This window comes from Brachyistius frenatus, unplaced genomic scaffold, assembly GCF_029030835.1.
Source record: "Brachyistius frenatus isolate BFR_SWC_R1_liver_20210118 unplaced genomic scaffold, ASM2903083v1 Contig_156, whole genome shotgun sequence".
Classification (NCBI taxonomy): domain Eukaryota; kingdom Metazoa; phylum Chordata; class Actinopteri; family Embiotocidae; genus Brachyistius; species Brachyistius frenatus.
In genome coordinates this window covers 45143-62991 of record NW_027210755.1, presented here as the reverse complement: position 1 = coordinate 62991, position 17849 = coordinate 45143, and the positions used below count along the sequence as shown (strand labels likewise).

Genomic DNA, 17849 nt, shown 5'->3' with positions numbered 1-17849 from the left:
AAAAAAAAAAAGACATCTTACACATGCATTTGATTTATCATACATTTATTTTGTTCATTAGTATAATTCAATGTGAGGTCTGTAATATTGCATCTTGGGTAAAGTGTCTGATTAGTTCACTGGTGGATTTTGGTGTTAGAAGAGCAGCGGTTGGTTCCACAGAGTCTCAGAGGAACACCGTAACTGGGACTATTGTTGAGCTGCAGAGGAATGCTGTGTCTCTGCACTGCCGGGCTTTGGATGTTAAACATAACAAGTGACCCACGAATGTCAAGAGTAGCCACTGAGCACGACTGGCTTCATCCAACATGTCAAACCTTTGACGAAAGTACAAAGAATCCTTCATATTACATTCTGGTTATGCAGGGATTTGGAGAATATCTGCTGGATAATGCCGAGCGATTGTGCGTTAGATTGAAATGTTATGAAGTATAAGACTGGAAATGAATCTTTTTGAAATATGTGACACCAGCTACTTTTAGGATCACAACATTTTAAAACAGTATAGAAGTCAAATCTAGTCAAACCTTAAATCACTTGAGCATCATACAGTGGTAAGAATTAGTATAAAAATGGTCTTACAGTAAGGAGTTAATTTCCCTCTGTTCAAAAATATATTAGTGCATATTAAAAGTGTTTGGTTTCATTTCTTGTAAGGACTGGAGTGGTTCTGCTAAAAACAGCAGCAGCATAAACATTTAGTTACAAAGAAAAAAAAAAACTCCTTCAAGAGGTCGATTTCCCACAACGCATGGTCATGGTGTCCACATCCAAAAAGCGAATGTGCATCCTGGACTCCATTTCCAGGCCTTTTAAAATCTGCAGGCAGAGAACAAAAATGTCATACGCAGGTCAAAAGTCTGGTATTTTTTTAATTTTTTTTTTAAAGGGAGGCTGGAAATAGTGCAAACCTGTTCAAAATGCTCAAACGTAATTCCTTCGTAGAAATCATCCGGCGCCTGAAACGATCGGGAGACACGTGTCTCTGTTACGCTGCTGCCACTGTGAGAATTTATGGTACCGGTTTAGTTTTGGGAAGTTCTCTCACCATGTGAGGCACGTTCGTGCTCGCCACCTCCAACATGGCAGCATCTGCTATCGCCTTGGCAGCCTCCTGCCCGATGGCGCCGCTCTTCGACAGCAGCTCCTCTACTACCTTGGAAGAGAGCAGAACATTAAGTCTTTATCCTCACCGGGGTTTAAACAGCATCAATCTTAGAGCCACATCTTTACACGGTGACGGGTCCAGATGACGGCAAGAGGTGAGAAACCTCCAAGTCTTACACATTAAGCGTTTGTGGAGATAATCAAGTGTTTTTTACAACATGATAATACATGTAGGGCTGGGGGATGTGAACAAAATCAGATGTACTGATGTTTTTCACCTGATTATAGTCTGGAAACTTAGCATTAAGGTTTGTTCAGCCACTCTGGAGGGCGGACCGATCAGCAAGAGGCTAAATGGGATGATGCTGAAGTTGTTCCAACAATGGCGGCAGCGGCAGAGTTTCGGTGTTTACATGACGGTCCATGCCGATTGATTAAAGGCTGCTCAAATAGTTTCAAAATTAAGGTGCAACGACTGGTAACAATCCTCAAAGGAGCAAGACCACACACACACACACACACACACACACACACACACACACACACACACACACACACACACACACACACACACACACACACACACACACACACACACACAGTGAACTAGTCTGGTAATACCAGGCGAGACCACTGGTGCTTCCACAAAATGTACACGAGACTTTTGAAAAAGAATCATCGTTAATGTGAATAAAATGACTTCAGTGGCAAATCATTAAACAGCTGGAAGAGTCAGGTGAGTTCAGAAAATGACTTCACTTTGCTGTAATGCAGCTTTAAAAGACTGACAGTGGTCAGACTGATTGATTGTCCAACACTCTAGATAAGAGCTCGCGTCCTGCTGTGAACTCTTCAATCAAACCTCATCTCGATTGTAATGAGAATTCTTTGTGGGTGTAAAGCAGGAATCCACAGCCATTAAATCTATTCCACTTCTGTTCCACTCCTCAAAGTGTAATGCGGTTGGTTTGTCGTGAATCACGCGTGTCATGTAAATGCTACCTTCAGTGATTGCTCTCTGGCTTCACTCCAAACAGGAGAGTTAAGTTTGAAGAGAACAGCTGACCAAGAATCCTTCATGTCAACCAACATGTCTGCTTGCTGTTAATATTTGGAGCTGGCTGCTCCAACTACTGTACTGACTGTACAACTGGAACATTTAAAGATCCTGAACCTCCACAGTTCACCCACTCAGGTGGGTTTTACTTATTCTGGCTGACTCCCTCATTTCAGGACTGTGTGGTTGTTTACACTCCGCTTCATTCACTCTCCTCTTCCAGAGCTTTATTGTACCTGTTGAGGTGAGACAACGTGAACCTGATCATTTTGAAAGATTACAGAGAGACATGTAATTTCCAGAAGAGCTCCACCATACTTCAACCTCAGCAAAATAATCAGTCGGAAAAACTTTAAACACGTGGACCTTAAAGTGCGCACGTCTCACTTTAAATAATTCCCTTTTGTTCCTAATGAGGTCCAGTTTGGTCGAGATAATGTAGGTTTTGGATGCATTCAAAAATAATTAATGGAAATAAACGTGCATCAGATAAAAGGGTAATTTGATTTTCTTCACTTAACAAAAGTTTCTGACTCAATGTCAGTTACTAGCAATTTTTAGGAACAAAACGGCTGAAGAAAAAAGTCAAATGCAGCTGAAAACTCAAAAAAAGACCGACTTTGGGATTTTATTTCTGTCAAACTTCTGTTCTTAAGGTTAAAAAAAAAATGTACTTCAAACAACATTTGCTATCAGTTTGAATTTGATTACATGAGAGTTGTAATTGTTTATGGCTGCAGAGCTGCACAAGATAGAAGGAGTTTATTGGTGCAAGAATTCCCAATGTATGTTATCTAAATCAAAAGCCCTGTAACTGTTGACACTTTATAACACTGGCTGATAAATAATGTCCTTTTACAATAAGATCTTGTCTTGTGCAGTTTTAAAATATATCCCGGACTCCCTTACAAAAATAATTTAAAAAAAACCCCATCTCTTACCTTCCTGTATTCAATCAGAGTAATGGTGCCGTCATTGTCCGTGTCGTGCATGTTGAACAGGACTGAGAAGACAGAACAGAAATGAAAAAAAAAGCGGTTGGTGTGATTTCTGAGGAAATAAAATTCCATTCATAAAATGTCAGCTCCAATGTCAAAATCTTTCTTTTTTTTTGTATGCAGTTCCTGAGGTAGAAATTGGATCATTGCGACAAAGAGAAATCAAATATGTGGGAAGTAAACTTTCTGACAACAAGAAACACAGTTCTGATAAATCGTGTGTGTGTGTGTGTGTGTGTGTGTGTGTGTGTGTGTGTGTGTGTGTGTGTGTGTGTGTGTGTGTGTGTGTGTGTGTGTGTGTGTGTGTGTGTGTGTGTGTGCAGACAGCAGGACTGACCGTGATCTGTCATCAGACAGAAGACAAACAGTCTGGAGAGTCATCTGGTAATTATCTCCTTTATCAAAGCCGGGGTGCTTTGAGGTTTTGTGCCACAATGTGTTTCCATTAAAAAACATTGTTTGTGCCTCACTTCACACCAGAGAGCATAACATTTTTTTTTTTTTTTTTTTTTTTAAAGTTTGAAACTTTTATGAAATATTTTAAAAACTTCTCTTTTATTAAAAAAAAAAAAACCATGTAACAAGGAGGCTAACTATTTGATTGTTGCATAGCCTGGAGAGCACGCACTGCTTTTGTGTTCTTGTTATCTTAAACACCATTATTTTAAAGGGAAGTTGCGCAAGTAAGCTCTGGTCACTGTAGGCACATTCTTTATCTCACCTCCTTGGGGGAATGTAAACAGGAAGTAATGCTGTTAAGTCAGTTAGCTATGGGATACTTTTGTTTGGTTGTATTTTTTTCACATTTGGGCAAATATGCAAAATTAGCTGAAGGCTTCTTGTTTGCAATTTATTTGTTCACAGTAGACATTGTGACGGCTTTTCTAAAAGTTATGGAGCTATGACTTTTGGAAGGAGTATGACAATTGTATGCCAAGTCAATCCATTTTTGTATTAAAGTACAAAAATTGCCTACATTAAATGTCCCACCAACACAGCTCCAGCTGTTGGACATGTGGACCAGATCAGTAGACTTCAGAACACCCGATCCACCCGATCGTCTACTCAGATCTTGCTGGTGAGGTGTAACCTGGTATTAGACCCATATTCATTGAATGAATATACAGCATCGGTCTGGCCATGTTCCCAGTCGTTGCACCTTAATGGGTGTAAACCTCTGCTTGGTTTTAACCAATCAGCATTGACCACCTTATGACATGTGCGGCGCACCGGAACTCATCAAGCTGTAAAGAACAGTGCAGAGTGCAACACCATGTTGGTAAATGACCACTGCAGACTGTTCACAAATTAGTTGGCTATAATGAATGGATGCAGTGACTTTGCTTGAAGGCACCGGGGCAAAGATTGACATTGTTGCCTTCACAAATTTCCTTCACCTGCATTCAGCACTCAGCTTGGCTCAACTGTGATTACAGTCTGGAAACCCCGTCTACAATCAGGAACCAGTGGTGGGGGCTAAGCGAGTTTGTTTCTAAATATAGTTCCAACCGAGACCGCAACATATGTCATACGGTGTTGAATTCCGATTGGTTAAAGGCTGCTGCAATAGTTCCCCAAATAAGCCGAGGTTTACCCCCAGTAACAGACCTGGGCATTGTGTGGCCCTTTGGTTGATTCTGACTGGCCCGTGTGAGGTTGATTGGAAATTACAAAATAAACATATTTTCTCATTTTACCTCTTGCATGGACTAAGGCTGCAGTGCTTATTATGCAGAATTGAGTTCAGCCTTTTGGCCTGGCCCTCCACAATATTTTCTGTTTCTCATGTGGCCCCATGGAAAAAAATAATTGCTCACCCCTGCCCAGTAGGATGCAATGGTAACACCAGTAAACTTTGTTTAAAGAATTTAAATTCTAACTGTATTTTATCCTCTTTAATTAACTCTGTCATATGGATTAGGTCAAGTTCTCCCAGCTGCCTGCACAAAGACTAAATAAAGTGAATCTAACTCATCTGAAGAGCATTTAAAGCCTTTTATTGGACTGTAGTCAGCTGAGAATGGATATCTTACTGAGAAGGACAGAAACTGCTGTGCCACTAAATTTGCTTCACTTTGACTAAACACAAATGTGCTCAGGGGTGTGTACAATGTCGGTAATATCGGCCCCAGCCATTAAAGTTACTGAATAAATGATGATATTATGCTCAAATTGTGCACTTTTCAGTAAAAACAACAGGTTTACAGTCTTTCTACTGAATTAGTCAAAGTAATTCTGACAAATGCAGGTCACAAATCACACAGACAGATGCACTCTTATTAGAAATGGTGAAAAGTTACTCACAGCGAAGTTTCTCTCTTCTCATAGCCTCCTTCTCCTCTTCCGTTGTTTTCAAAGTTGGAGGGCGGAAATGGGACATGACCATGAGGAACTGCTCGAAGCCGATCTCCTCGACGGTGCCCACCTCATCCTGATGCTGGTTCCTGGGTCACGGTCAAAACAAATCAAAGTTTAGGCATTTTGAATTAAAATTCAACCAAGGTGCTTTTTTTTTTTTTTTATTTTTTTTAAAAGATCTATACCGCACCAGTGTTTTTGTAAATAAAATGATCAATACAGTCCAATGCATTTTTTTTTTTTTTAAAGAATAATTGTCTTGCCTGGCAAAAAGAAAATCCTGAAAATATGAATTTTGCTCTTCTGATTATTTGGATGCAATCATTTCTACAGAATCTCCGTTTCTAACATTCAAACTAAAAGGAAAGTGAAAGGCCTTTTTGATGTTTTTGTTTTGGATCCCTTCTGCGCCGATTGTGCACATGACTTGTCGCATGCACTCAGATAGTTTGTTCATTGGACAGTCTGAACGGTGGTTTGTTCTGCTAAATGAGCACTTTCCAAAGCATGACCAGCTGTTGCTTTTAAAATGTCAACTACCGTCTTCTCACAGCAAAAAAACTCAACACCTCAGTTGTTTTGTTGTATCCTCAAATTAATGGATATATGACATATTTTGTTTTCACACACTTCAGTTCTGTGGGATGAAGACTACAACCCATAATATCAGTTAAGTCCATGCATTAGGTCGGCTATTTCCATCAGCTCATTGTTGTCACCTGCCTGAAGATAGGGAAGTAGAGTGGATGGAAGCAGTCATGTTTGTTAATGTAACCTCCCACCAGCAGCCAGGTAGCTTATTTTAGCCACGCAGAAATAACAACCACATACCAGCCTGTATAAAGGGAGTAAAAACACGTTGTGGTTAGCTGGCTGCTAGTGCTCAGCTAACCTGCTGCTGGCGATGGCTTCCTCTTTACCACACAGAACAGTGCTATCAATCCAAAATTAATTGAGAATTTAATTTACATTAACCGAATCATAATTCAACACATCGGAAGCTTAAAAGGAGTTACACTGCTGCTTTTACAGCTTATATTTATGCAGCTGCAGTCAGGCAGATATATTTAATTCCACCTACAGCCAGTTTAGAAATCTTACTGCTTGGACAAAGTGAGATTTGATGATCGTGGATGTTTGAACACTTTTAATTTTGAGTCATCATATAAAAGACATTTTTCTTTTTGAAAGTGTTTAGAATCTGTTCATTCTGATAATTCTAATAACATGAAGTGTAAATGGCCATTAGTCATGAATGAGAGCGGACAAAGTGGTGTCATCTGACTGTACCGACCTTTTGTCAAAGAACGCGTCAATAATTTGCTTTCTGATGGGGTTGTTGGCGAGGGCAGGTATGCCGTCCAAGTTTTCTCTGCTGCAGTGCGACAAGACAAACCATTATCATAAAACAGATACTAGAGTGTGTCAGCGTGTTTTTAAATCATTTAAATAACTCAAAACATTACTGTATGTATGGGAAGTAAAGGGTCCAGTGTCTGTGTGTGAAGGTAAACTATCAGGAGAAATGTCATATTTGTTCCCCGTTTCTTTTTAAAGAGAGGGAACTCACGATCTGTCACTACCAGCATGCTACTCTGGCATTTTTGTGTCTATACCTGAATGTGTTTGTGCGCCAGCTCTGATCGCTTCAACACATTGTATTTGGCTAATGTGTCTGCATTTGCATTAGTTCAGCCTATGTGTGTCACCATATGTTGTTCGTCTTGGTCTGCGCCAGAGATACCAGAAATACCCACAATTATTCACTCCAAGCTAATATATACCAGCCACTAGTAGTTCATCTCTAATGGTGACAGCAAAGACTGAACGGTCTCCTTTAAAAGTACATTCAGGCTGACCAGCGTCACATGTGCAGGTTTTACTGTTTTACCTGATCGTCTCTTCATTTCCACTCAGCTGCTGAAATCTTTTGTGAAGGATTTTGATCTGCTCCAGTGAAACTGTGAAGAAGCAAACAACAACAACATGAACATACGTCAATGACACTCCCTTAATTACTCATCAGCCATCAACAGGCTTCTGGACGCCTTCAGTTGTTTAGCAGGGATGTTCAACATGCAGTCAAACAGTTGCAACCAAAGTATTACTTGTACTAAAAAAAGGTCAAATCAAGTCTTTTCTGAATTTTCTACTAATTGCAATAGTTTGTGTCTTTTGTTAAACTATTCAGGTGCAACTCTGTTATCAGTCTAATGGCAAAGCAAACACACAGTGCACCTTTTTATGCCATTTTAATGGCTCATTGAATCATTAACTGACTGTGTGGAGTAGTGGCCACATGAAAGGTTGAAACGTCACACAGGTTTGGCATTTTCAATTGTTTCAGTAAACACCCGAGTTTATTTTCATATTTTTTGTTTGCAAAATGTGCATATTTGAATGTTTGCAGCTGCAGTGTGTGGGGTGAGGAACATGCAGGCATGGACTGTATGGCCTCATGTATGTAACCTCAAGTTAGTTGGTCTGATTGTGGTGGGACTTTGTGCAAGATCAACAGTTGCAGATTTAACATGGATCATGAACTACATGGATCAATTAGGTAAAATATAACAACAGAATCTGTGGTCAGTGTTTTACCAACGTGTACGCCGTTTTACAATGAGACATTAAACTGTCCAGGACAAAGAAGTCGATAAACATCTCACACTGAACCCAGAGACAGACAGGGGCCAAAGAAACGATGGGTAATAAAACAGTTCAAGGTTTCAACTGTATCAAAGTTGAGCTCAGTGTGGGATGTATTAACCACCATGCTTGCTGCTCACTCTGCGTGCCACTGCATGCACTAGTTTCACATTAGGATCTTGACCTTTCTAAAAATAGGTCCGCTCGCTTCTGTTGTTTCTGTTCGCATTTTGTGTCATTTCTTTGTTTGAACTTTTCCACATGTAGAAACAAGTGTTTTTACGGCAGTTGAACTTGTGAACGTAGCTCATTTTAAGTTTGGACACCAATACATTCAGAGAAGGCGACTCACAGCGCGCTTTGTTTACGTCGTGTAACAGTTAATTAAGAAGAACGTATACGTGGTGGCATTCGTAGCTAAATGATGGCGTATTTTGTACATCGGGTGGAGTTTTACATTAATTCATTCCAACTACAACTTGACTCAACTATCAAAATAAAATACAAATATTCATAGAAACAACTTTGTGTAAGAGGCTGGGACGATGATCAGCACTTGTTCAGTTACCTGTGTCGCCTTTCATTTCCTGGACGTCCCAAATTCGTCACTGACTTTTTACGCTTTGAAAATAAACCATTTAACGCCAACAGTACCGAACACTGAAGCAGCAGTAAAATATGTCCTAATCTAAATGGATCCAATTACTTACATCCACTTTTCTCCGCCAGGTCCTGGTACTTGTGCTCTGAGCGCGTCTGTGAAGCTCCCATCCCTGCCGTTCCACTTGTGCGTCAAGGCGCACAATCTGGTCCGACTGGATCAACTATTCTGTCCTGTGCTGCGGCTCCTGTTGCTGCTTTATCGCGCTGCTATCGGCAGGTCAGTGCAACTGAAAGTCTGCTGCTGGCGTCCTGGAAACATCTGGCATCCTCAAGGTCCTAAATCCATACAGCTTCTGGATACATTACCTGCAGTCTTCCTGTTTCTCCTCGGTGTTCTGCAGTAAATTGTGGTTGGTATTAAACAAGTAGAGGATAAACTCAGTTTAGTTAGTGAAAACAATAAGTCAGAGAAACTATTAAAACTTGAAACGCTTTATTTTTTAAAGTTTGCTCAAAGCTTGCTCATTTCTGTTTCAAGTCATTGGTGTCCTTATTGGTTCCTCTAGTTTTGTTGTTGTTGTTTTTTCTCTCCATTAAAGACACTGATGAGCCATGGCATCCTACGTAGTTCACTTTTAAATATACAGAGAAGAAAAAAAAAAAAAAAAATCAAGATACTCTAGAAATATGAAATATGACTTTCATACGTGCATGAAACTGGGTTAAAAGATGGGGAATTCAAAGTAAAGGTGGATTTACAAAGTGTCTTCTTTATAGTCTTTAGTGTGGCACTGTACCTGGGGTCTCTGGTGTTATGCTTTGTAGACTGGTGCTGGATGCAGGGGGTGGAGGAGCATTCCTTGGGGGTTTTTGGGGGCAGAGGGGGATCTTACAGCACCTGGATACTCATCCTGAATTTATTCATCCACTCAACTGTTTACTGCTATTCTATGTTCTTTGTTTCTATGTGTATTACTCTGACTTTAAATACTTGGTAGATGTCTTTGGGTTGTGGGAAATGCACCCCACCAATGAGCATCAGACTTCATATCATTGGATAGTTTGAACTTTTGGAACAAATACTCTATGGTATTTGGATATGTCATGTATCAAAGCAACAACAGTAACTTTTTTTTTTTTTTTAAAGAAAGATACAGACTGGTTTTGATTATGTGCATCGAAGCCAACAGCTAAGTGGATTGTGAATTGAGAATGGGTGACCAGTGGTTGGGCAGCCCGGGTTGGCAGAGTGCTGGGCACGGGTACTTGCTACATGGACATGGCTTGGTGGCTGTTTTGGTCTGTGGCAGCAGCCTCCTGTTGGGTCCCGGAGGCAGGTGTCAGTCTATGATAGAGTTCCTGCACTGTGCCCAGGGTCTCGTCCTTGTCCTCCGGGTATCGTGTCTGCAGTTCTTCATTGGCAACGTAGTGGGTGTCAGCGAACTCTGAGAAGTAGCGACCCACCTCTGGGTGGCCGATCTCCAGCGGGGCCGAGTGGGGCTCCAGGTTCTCTGAGGAATAAGAACGGAAAAGTTTGACCGAAAATACATAATGTACATAATGTAACCTTCATTGTAGAAACAAGTTAAACTGAAGTGAAGAAAGATTACATTTATACAATACAGTATCCTCTATTATTAATATTTATACAAAACCAGATCATACAGACTATCCACATGTCAAAATATTATTATTTTTTTTTTTTTTAGAAAATAGCGCATCTGGGCTTCATGTCATGTCATTTATTGAAAAAACTGAGCAGCAGTTGAGAGCACAGGGATTGACCAATGGAAGTCCACCTCAGGGTTAGTAGAGACCAGAGCCTGCAGGGGGATGCTGAGGTGGAGGCAGAAATAAAACGAGCCAACAATGAAAGCTGTGCAGCAGCAGCAGAGTGAGCACAGGGCAATAAACTGAGTCAGGCTATGACAGAGGAGCTTCCTTCAGAAAACTTCATTCAAAAAAGGGGTGATGCCGCACCACTGAAGTGTTCCCCTTGAACATGATTGTTTCACTAAGTGTCAGTCTTACTCATGTATGACCAGGAAATACTTTGTTGATCAGCACACACAGTATTCAGTATGAACTAAACATAACACCACTAACATGACATTATAAGTCATTATGGGATTATGTTAGTTTTAACAGCAAAAATCTTCATAGTTATTTGCTGACGTCCTCTCTAGTTTGACCAACTATTTGTTTCCTTAGACTTTTTTGTAGATAAGGTTTTTTTGGTTTAGTTGGTTCCAATCACGTACCATTGAGGCGAATACATTTAAGAGAAAGTGGTCAGAAATGATGCTGCTTCATTGATAGTTTTAATTGCATTTAGATTTTCCTCCCACTTAACAAGCAACACTATTCATCAACAGGGTTCCCACTCGAATTTCCTGACTTTGACGGACTAAAAAGCTGAAATTCCACGACCTGTAAAGAACAGAAAAAGGCTGCTGTTGTGCTGAGCAGATAAGAAACAGTGACATTTCTGTTAAAAACTGGCCGCCACATGCCACTCCAGCTGCTCCGATATAGAAAGAAATGAAATACATACTGGTTGCAGAGGCAAAGAATTTATCTAACAATAATGGTAATTTAGCTTGCAGGATAATAAGCTACAGTTTAAATGTTTGTGTGTGACCACCAATGCTACCAAACATACACATTCACAATAACTAGCTAAGTAACGTTATAGCTACATACGTGGAAAGTATTACATTTTGATAGATTGGTTCTAAAATGTAAACACGTAAACAAAATTCCCAGATTTTTCCTGATATTCCCTGACCCACGGGGACCCTGAATTAAAGTGTAGAGTGGTAGTTCTCAACACTTTAGGTCTGTAAACCTCCACCAGCCTACTTGCTTTTTATTATTGAAAAGGTAAATCGGCACAATTGTGAACTTTCATTAAAAAAAAAATAAACATTATATATTTATCTTAATCCGTCTATTTCAGGGAGATGATCATTTCCAAAGAACATTTCCAGAACATACGTTTTTATGCTTTCATCACACAACCTGCAAATACTGGTCCACCATATGGAATATTATTGGTCACTGAGCTGGTGGATGTGATCCATACCCTGTGCTGCGTAGCGGCATGTTCCGTCCTGGACGAGGACGTTGTAGAACGGCTGGTTGGCCCCGTTGGACAGCTGGTGGACCCTCATGGTGGTGATCCACTCCTGGCTCATGGTGCATTTGGGGTCCCAGCCGTAGATCACACAGTTATAACCTGACCTGGTGGAAAAGAGCAGACGGCCTTGAGTGATCCAACATGTACAAGAAGACAGCAGAGGAATGTATATCTTTAGCTTTTGTCACAAAGGAGCATCGCAGCACCACATCTTGGCGTCACCTACCTCTTGTGTTTCATAATAAGGCCGACTGAATACTGGACCTCCAGGTGCTCTGGAGCGCTGCGTATCTTCACCTCAGGTGTCACGGGATGTTTCTTGTGCTGGATGTGCTCCAGCGTGTGCTGCACCAAGTAACCCACCGCCCCGTGCTGCGAGGGGTCCAACGCCTGGATGTGCTGCAGGATGTCAAGCACCTGGGACCGATGACAACCATCAATGCACGAGGTGAAATATGTGAAAAATTTGACCTGTGAATGCAGTTATCATATCTAAAACACAATATGTTACATATTCAGCTATTGTGCAAGAGTAGTGTAATAGTTGGTGCTTTATTCTGACTGGTACCTTATCCTGAGTTCAACTAGAATATCAGAAAAAAAACACACGAGAAATCAGGTATCACATTTCTTACAGACTAACAGTGTCGTGTTTCCTGACCTTTTCTGGCCAGATTCCCAGGTGGAAGTAGAGCCGTGCCTGCAGCAGCAAGTGCTGCACGTTATCAGGGTGGATAGTGAGGTAGAGGTCCAGCGAGTCTCTCAGCAGCTGGTAGGATTTCTCATTACCCTCCCTGAAAGAAACCACACAGTGTCATTCAAACAGAGGAATCCATAATCTCTATCCATAATCCATTCAATAAATTCTAGCTGCCATCACATGTATTCTAACGATTTGGTTTTGAGAGTTTTGTCTTTTAGATGACATAAATAAATTAAAATGGTATTAGCTTGTAAAAAAAAAAAAAAAAATCCATTGTTTGTATCATATTAACAGATCAACAATCATTATAAGACTGTATGTCGACCTTCTATTGATCCTCCACCAGCTCTCATCCATCTCTGTGTTAGATGTCCATGTCTTACCCTCTCTTGCCGATGTTCAGCAGGTTCCCCACCATCCTGAGCAGAACCTCTGTGGTGCTGATGGCACTGTAGTAATCTGCCGTCACCTGGTGGCCGATCAGGTACTCGCACTCCTTCGCTGTCAGCTGCTTGCCTTTACCGAAGGCATCGATGTAGACAAAGTCATAGATGTCTTCACTCCTGCAGGAATACACAGTTGCATTAATCTAACATTAAAATTAATTTAACAGACTTTCATCACAAACTGTGGCACTGGGTCAAAAGGTATATACTTTCAGAAAACAGAATAAATAAATAGTTTGGATTCTTAAAAATACCAAAGGGAGGGAAAAGTACTTTAAAACTTTCAGCTGCCTTTAGTGCATCATGTAATCTGGCTGTGGAAATATGTGCATGCTCCTGTGTGTTGCTGTCACCTAATATCTCTTACAGTATGTCTTTTACAGGAAACCATATCTCAAGGATGAGTGACAGAAGACAGTTGCAACAACCAACTTCTGCCTAAAGTATCTTAAATCAGGTGAAAAATAAGAATAATAAATATGGCAAGAATTCTATCTGTTTGATAAGAAATAGAAATGTTCAGAAACATTGGAATAGATTAAAATCATGAAAATCCTATGTAGGAGTGGAAGAATTTTCCAGTAGTTCAATTCCTAAAGACAATCGATGGATGCTGATTAGGGTTAATTTATTATTCAGGTCATAGTAATAAAAATAGCTGTAGTTTATCAGAAATAGACCAACTAAAAATTATGATCAAGATACATAATTGTTCTCCTTTTAATACCACAGACATTGACAGACCTATCTTCACCACTCTCTGGCGGTGCTGGAGAGGTGAGGCTGCACCCAAACATTATTCTGGTACAGGTTAAAGTCTTGGGCAGGACTGAGCTCAGGATGCAGCGACGGTGCGTTTGTAAAAAGGGGTCGGGGGGGACTTGTTTTGGTGGAACATTTGCATGTGGGATATAAATCCTGACATTTAAGTCCCTGCAAAAGACCCATAAAGAACCACGCAGGCCTCTTACTACATGATCCAAATCTTTGTCAGACTTCAGCTTTTCAGTGTGTAGGCCACTGCTCAGAGGTTGTTCTTGTTGCTTCCCACAGTGAATGGGCGACACAGCAAAAGGGGAAGAACTTGTCAACGCCAATATTTGGCCAATAGCAGATTTATACCAACAATCTACATTCAGTTGTCAAACTAACATGAACTACAAAGCATGGCAGCTTGAACTGGCAGTGTTTAGAGATGTAAAAAGATTGGAACTCCAAGCTGTACCCTCTTGGTTTCTGGCACCAGCGCAGCAGGAAGTGATTGGGAAAGTTGACAGGTTCCAGCTGAACGCCCAGCTTCCGAGCCAAGTTCATGTAGAGAACAGAGAGGCTTATGGGAATACCTGTATGGCGGAGTAGCACCTGAATAATAATAAAAAAAAAAAAAAAAGAAGTTAAGTGAAAGCCCTTGTAATTTTAATTGTTAGGAAATTATTGAGAATCTTAAAGGACTCATAAACTTGTGGAGGATCTACCTGGTGGATGTAAGAGTTGAGGGGGTTGTAGTAGTCACACTCGTTGCCTTTGTACTGAAGCTGCTCATACAAGACAGAGTTGAGGGCAGACACCACCTGCCTCTGGAGCTCAAAGTCCTGTACGACCAAACAGCCCCCTACATCACGCACACAAGAGATGAAACTTCATCACAACTTTGCCCGGAAGGCAAAATACAGACTTTGTTCAGCCGACATCTTTAACAAATCGATTTTCTGGTATGGATTTTTTTCAGCACGCAATGGAAGTGGAAGCCCGAGCCTTTAAGAGTCTAGTGTTGACAGATCTTGGGAAGTAAAGAAATAACTGTAAAATAAAATCAGAAAAAACAATAAACACTTCTTTTGAAGTTTTGCGAGTCTTGAAAACCGACCTTGAGCGATACGCAAGCTCGGGTGAGACGGGTTCTTGATTCTCAGCATCTTCTTCACTTTTTCTGCGATGTCATCCAGCTGAGCCGATATGCTGTCCAGTGTGACATCAGCCAGAGGGTTACAGTACTGATCCACCAGTACAGCACCTAAAAGACAGATGAGACCAGGAAAAGGAATGCAAGAGGAAAACGTTGAAAATGAAAAGGGCAAAAACACTCTTATTACAGCAAATACTCTAATAATAAAAACTAAAAGCAATGAGATCAACACTGGGAGAAAAGAAGATGCATAAGCCAACATAAGTGTAAAGCAACAGGGAACTGATACCTTACCTTGTAGAGCTGACTGCTGCTCTGCAGGCTGCTCTAGGAAGGTCTTCAGACTCCTCAGGATGTTCTGCTGTCTCAGGAAGTAAAGGATTTTCTTTGCATAGTACTTCAAAGTCAAGCTTTTCCTAATCATGGGCGGAGAAAAGGAGAGAAACACAGAGACAGAGCGTGTGACGCAACAAGAGCTTTCATAATCACAAAGAGGATTAACACCCATTAATGATTGCAAAATCTAGCTCGTGGCACGCACTGAGTGTTTGTAGCTGTGGGCAGAGTGTTGATCTCACCTCTTGTCGGAGTTGAGTATGAAGAGGAGCTCGTCTTCGCAGAAGTGCTCTGGCATCCCGAGTGACTCAATCTCTGCAAAGCTGTCTCCCAGCACCTGGCCAACGCAAGGCTGAGTTACAGATCTCTGGGTTAGTTTGGGGCATAGAAAGCAAACATTTTCTGCCACAAACAAACAAACATCCACCCACCCACCCACACACACACACACACACAAATAACAAGTATTTTTGTATATGAATGGTGTACCTTTGGAGGATAACTTAAAAATCAAACCGATCCAACTGAATGTTTTTGCCATTCTGTTACATCTATGTGTATTTAACCAAGTCTGTTACACAGTTATAATGTGTTCTTGATTACAAATGAATTACTTACAACTTCTGTGAAGAACCTCTTCGAGATTGATTCCACGGTCCTTCGTATTTGGATACCGACTCTGTGGCGTGTTTTGTACTCTCTGAGCCAGTCGCAGCACTCATTCTGACGGTAAAACCTCTGCAGTCTCGGCCATCTGTTGATAAAGACAGCAACGTTGTTATTCCAGACTAGTACATGTGGGTCTCTGAAACAATCCGTCATGGATAAAAACAAAACAACAACAACAACAACAACGAGAGTGGAGCTCACAGCCTAGTCAGTCAGGAGGAGGGCTGAGCTTCACTCCTCTGCAGTTCACAGGCTACAAGTCACATCCAAGGTCACACAAACTCGTTTTTGGATGTTCTGGTTAACGCCGAGTAGAAGTCGTAACTTGAGAAGGATTTAAACGCTGAGATTTACCAGCCTCGTAGCTGCCTGCAGATCCGCAGCGTGCAACAGGGGCCTGGCGTAGTGATGCATTTGGTGCATCAGCAGAGTCAGCGGCTGACAGCTGCCTGTGTTCGCAGTAGGCGAACCTTCAAGTACACCGTGAGCGACTTCGCGGTGCAAACAAGGCGAGTAAAAAACAAACACTCAAACAGATGTTCATTTCGGAAGATAGTGTCCCCCCCCCAAAAAAAAAAAAAAACCATCAGAAGCCAGAACTCCGCAGAAATAGATAAAACAATAATTCATAGCACCTGAGTTTGTACTGGTGTCCCCAGACCTTCCCCCTTCCGTGGCAAACGTCGTGTAGCCGCTTGCAGCAGCAGGAGACGTGACAAATGTCGACATGTTTGAGGACGGGGAAGCACAGGATGTGTTCGAGCAACTCGGTCGGCAGGTCGGTCAGTTTTTTTGTGTGGGGCTCGGAAATAATCCCATTTAGACTTGGTTGTCCCTCTCCGGCTACAGACGTCGCCATCTTTACTGTTTACCCCGATTACCTCATTGCTTTTGCCCCGCCCCTTTATGGCGCAGGGGGCCGGGCCGGGGGCGTGGCTAACGGTGTGTAGCGCAGTGTGATTGGCTGTCCAGTCAAGAGGAAACGAAAATTGGTGCTGCCTTCACGATCTCCGGAAATTGGAACTTCACTTTACTGTAAGAGCAGAATATCACAGTAAAATTCTTTACCGACAGAAATTCATCTCTTTAACAAACAGGAAGTTCTGTGTTCGTTGTACTTGGCTTGTTTCACAGGCGAGCAATCTAAAGAGTAATTACTCCACGTCACTTTTGACAAGATGCACTTTATGGTTTCTTCTATAGAAAAGCATTGACAAAAAAAAAAAATCTAGGAAACAAGCTCATAAATAATATTACATTCAAACTGAAATGTGACTTCCTTGAGAGGTTTGGAGTCTTGATTTAAATTTTGTTGAGTATTTATTCTCCTTATTATCTACGCTGTTGTTTTGGTTCATTTTGTTTATTATATAAAAAAATAATTTCTAGAGGAAATCTTCAGTAGAGGTAAAAAATAAAACACCAAAGTATGGTTTACATTTTCTATTACCTTGTCATTTGCAAGTGCCTTCATCATTTCCAGTGTTAGTTGAAAAAAAAAAAGAGCTTCATTATATATGAATCATTTTGGACTCAGTTTATGGATTGACTCACAGGAATAGTTTATCACTTTCTTTCTTTTGAATAATTTTGTCTTTAAGGTGCCAACTTTTTTTGTTTAAATGCGCATCATAATTTCCTAAAGGCCCCACGCGATGTCAAAGGAACTGTTGGGAGATGTTTGTTTATTTGTGGGTGACATTACACTAGTGTCCCTATTGGTCCAAATCACAACGATAAAAGAATATATTTGATAAAAATGTGTTCATCGTTATGGTTTACATACAGTAGTCTGATCTCACAAGTCTTGCATGTAGTTCATACGTGGATCGTTCTATGTTTTACAACACTCTGGATGGCACCTTGAACGCGTCATTTCTT

At 41.0% G+C, this 17849-nt stretch overlaps 2 protein-coding genes across 3 annotated transcripts; both read right to left on the bottom strand.

Moving 5' to 3' along the window:
* Positions 1 to 28: 28 nt before the first annotated feature.
* On the bottom strand, positions 29 to 9656 carry tesca (tescalcin a). The gene is made up of 9 exons (XM_069716371.1): positions 9567 to 9656; positions 8877 to 9164; positions 7412 to 7481; positions 6815 to 6895; positions 5467 to 5606; positions 3106 to 3167; positions 1049 to 1156; positions 912 to 959; positions 29 to 819 (listed from the first exon to the last, which is right to left on the bottom strand). The coding sequence occupies exons 2-9, from the start codon at positions 8935 to 8937 to the stop codon at positions 727 to 729; spliced, it is 663 nt and encodes a 220-aa protein (XP_069572472.1). The 5' UTR covers positions 8938 to 9164; positions 9567 to 9656; the 3' UTR covers positions 29 to 726.
* Positions 9246 to 16861, bottom strand: fbxo21 (F-box protein 21). Of its 2 annotated transcripts, none has more exons than XM_069716364.1 (12): positions 16604 to 16861; positions 15918 to 16053; positions 15542 to 15651; positions 15258 to 15379; positions 14925 to 15071; positions 14533 to 14669; positions 14283 to 14419; positions 12995 to 13174; positions 12570 to 12702; positions 12135 to 12325; positions 11855 to 12012; positions 9246 to 10280 (listed from the first exon to the last, which is right to left on the bottom strand). In XM_069716364.1, the coding sequence occupies exons 1-12, from the start codon at positions 16825 to 16827 to the stop codon at positions 10039 to 10041; spliced, it is 1917 nt and encodes a 638-aa protein (XP_069572465.1). In that variant the 5' UTR covers positions 16828 to 16861; the 3' UTR covers positions 9246 to 10038. The 2 variants fall into 2 exon arrangements, with proteins under 2 accessions (XP_069572465.1, XP_069572467.1); XM_069716366.1 differs by having other exon boundaries at positions 15542 to 15636.
* Between the last annotated feature and the right edge of the window lie 988 nt (positions 16862 to 17849).

Coding starts and splice junctions, on each gene's coding strand:
- tesca (XM_069716371.1), bottom strand. CDS start 8,937: ATGGGAGCTTCACAGACGCGCTCAGAGCACAAGTACCAGGACCTGGCG. Junction 7,482..8,876: donor CCTGGCGGAGAAAAGTGGAT/GTAAGTAATTGG, acceptor GCTTCTTCACAG/TTTCACTGGAGCAGATCAAA. Junction 3,168..5,466: donor GAGAAGAGAGAAACTTCGCT/GTGAGTAACTTT, acceptor CTGTCTTCTCAG/TCCTGTTCAACATGCACGAC.
- fbxo21 (XM_069716364.1), bottom strand. CDS start 16,827: ATGGCGACGTCTGTAGCCGGAGAGGGACAACCAAGTCTAAATGGGATT. Junction 16,054..16,603: donor GGACACCAGTACAAACTCAG/GTGCTATGAATT, acceptor CTTTATCAACAG/ATGGCCGAGACTGCAGAGGT. Junction 15,072..15,257: donor GCAGCAGTCAGCTCTACAAG/GTAAGGTATCAG, acceptor TCTGTCTTTTAG/GTGCTGTACTGGTGGATCAG.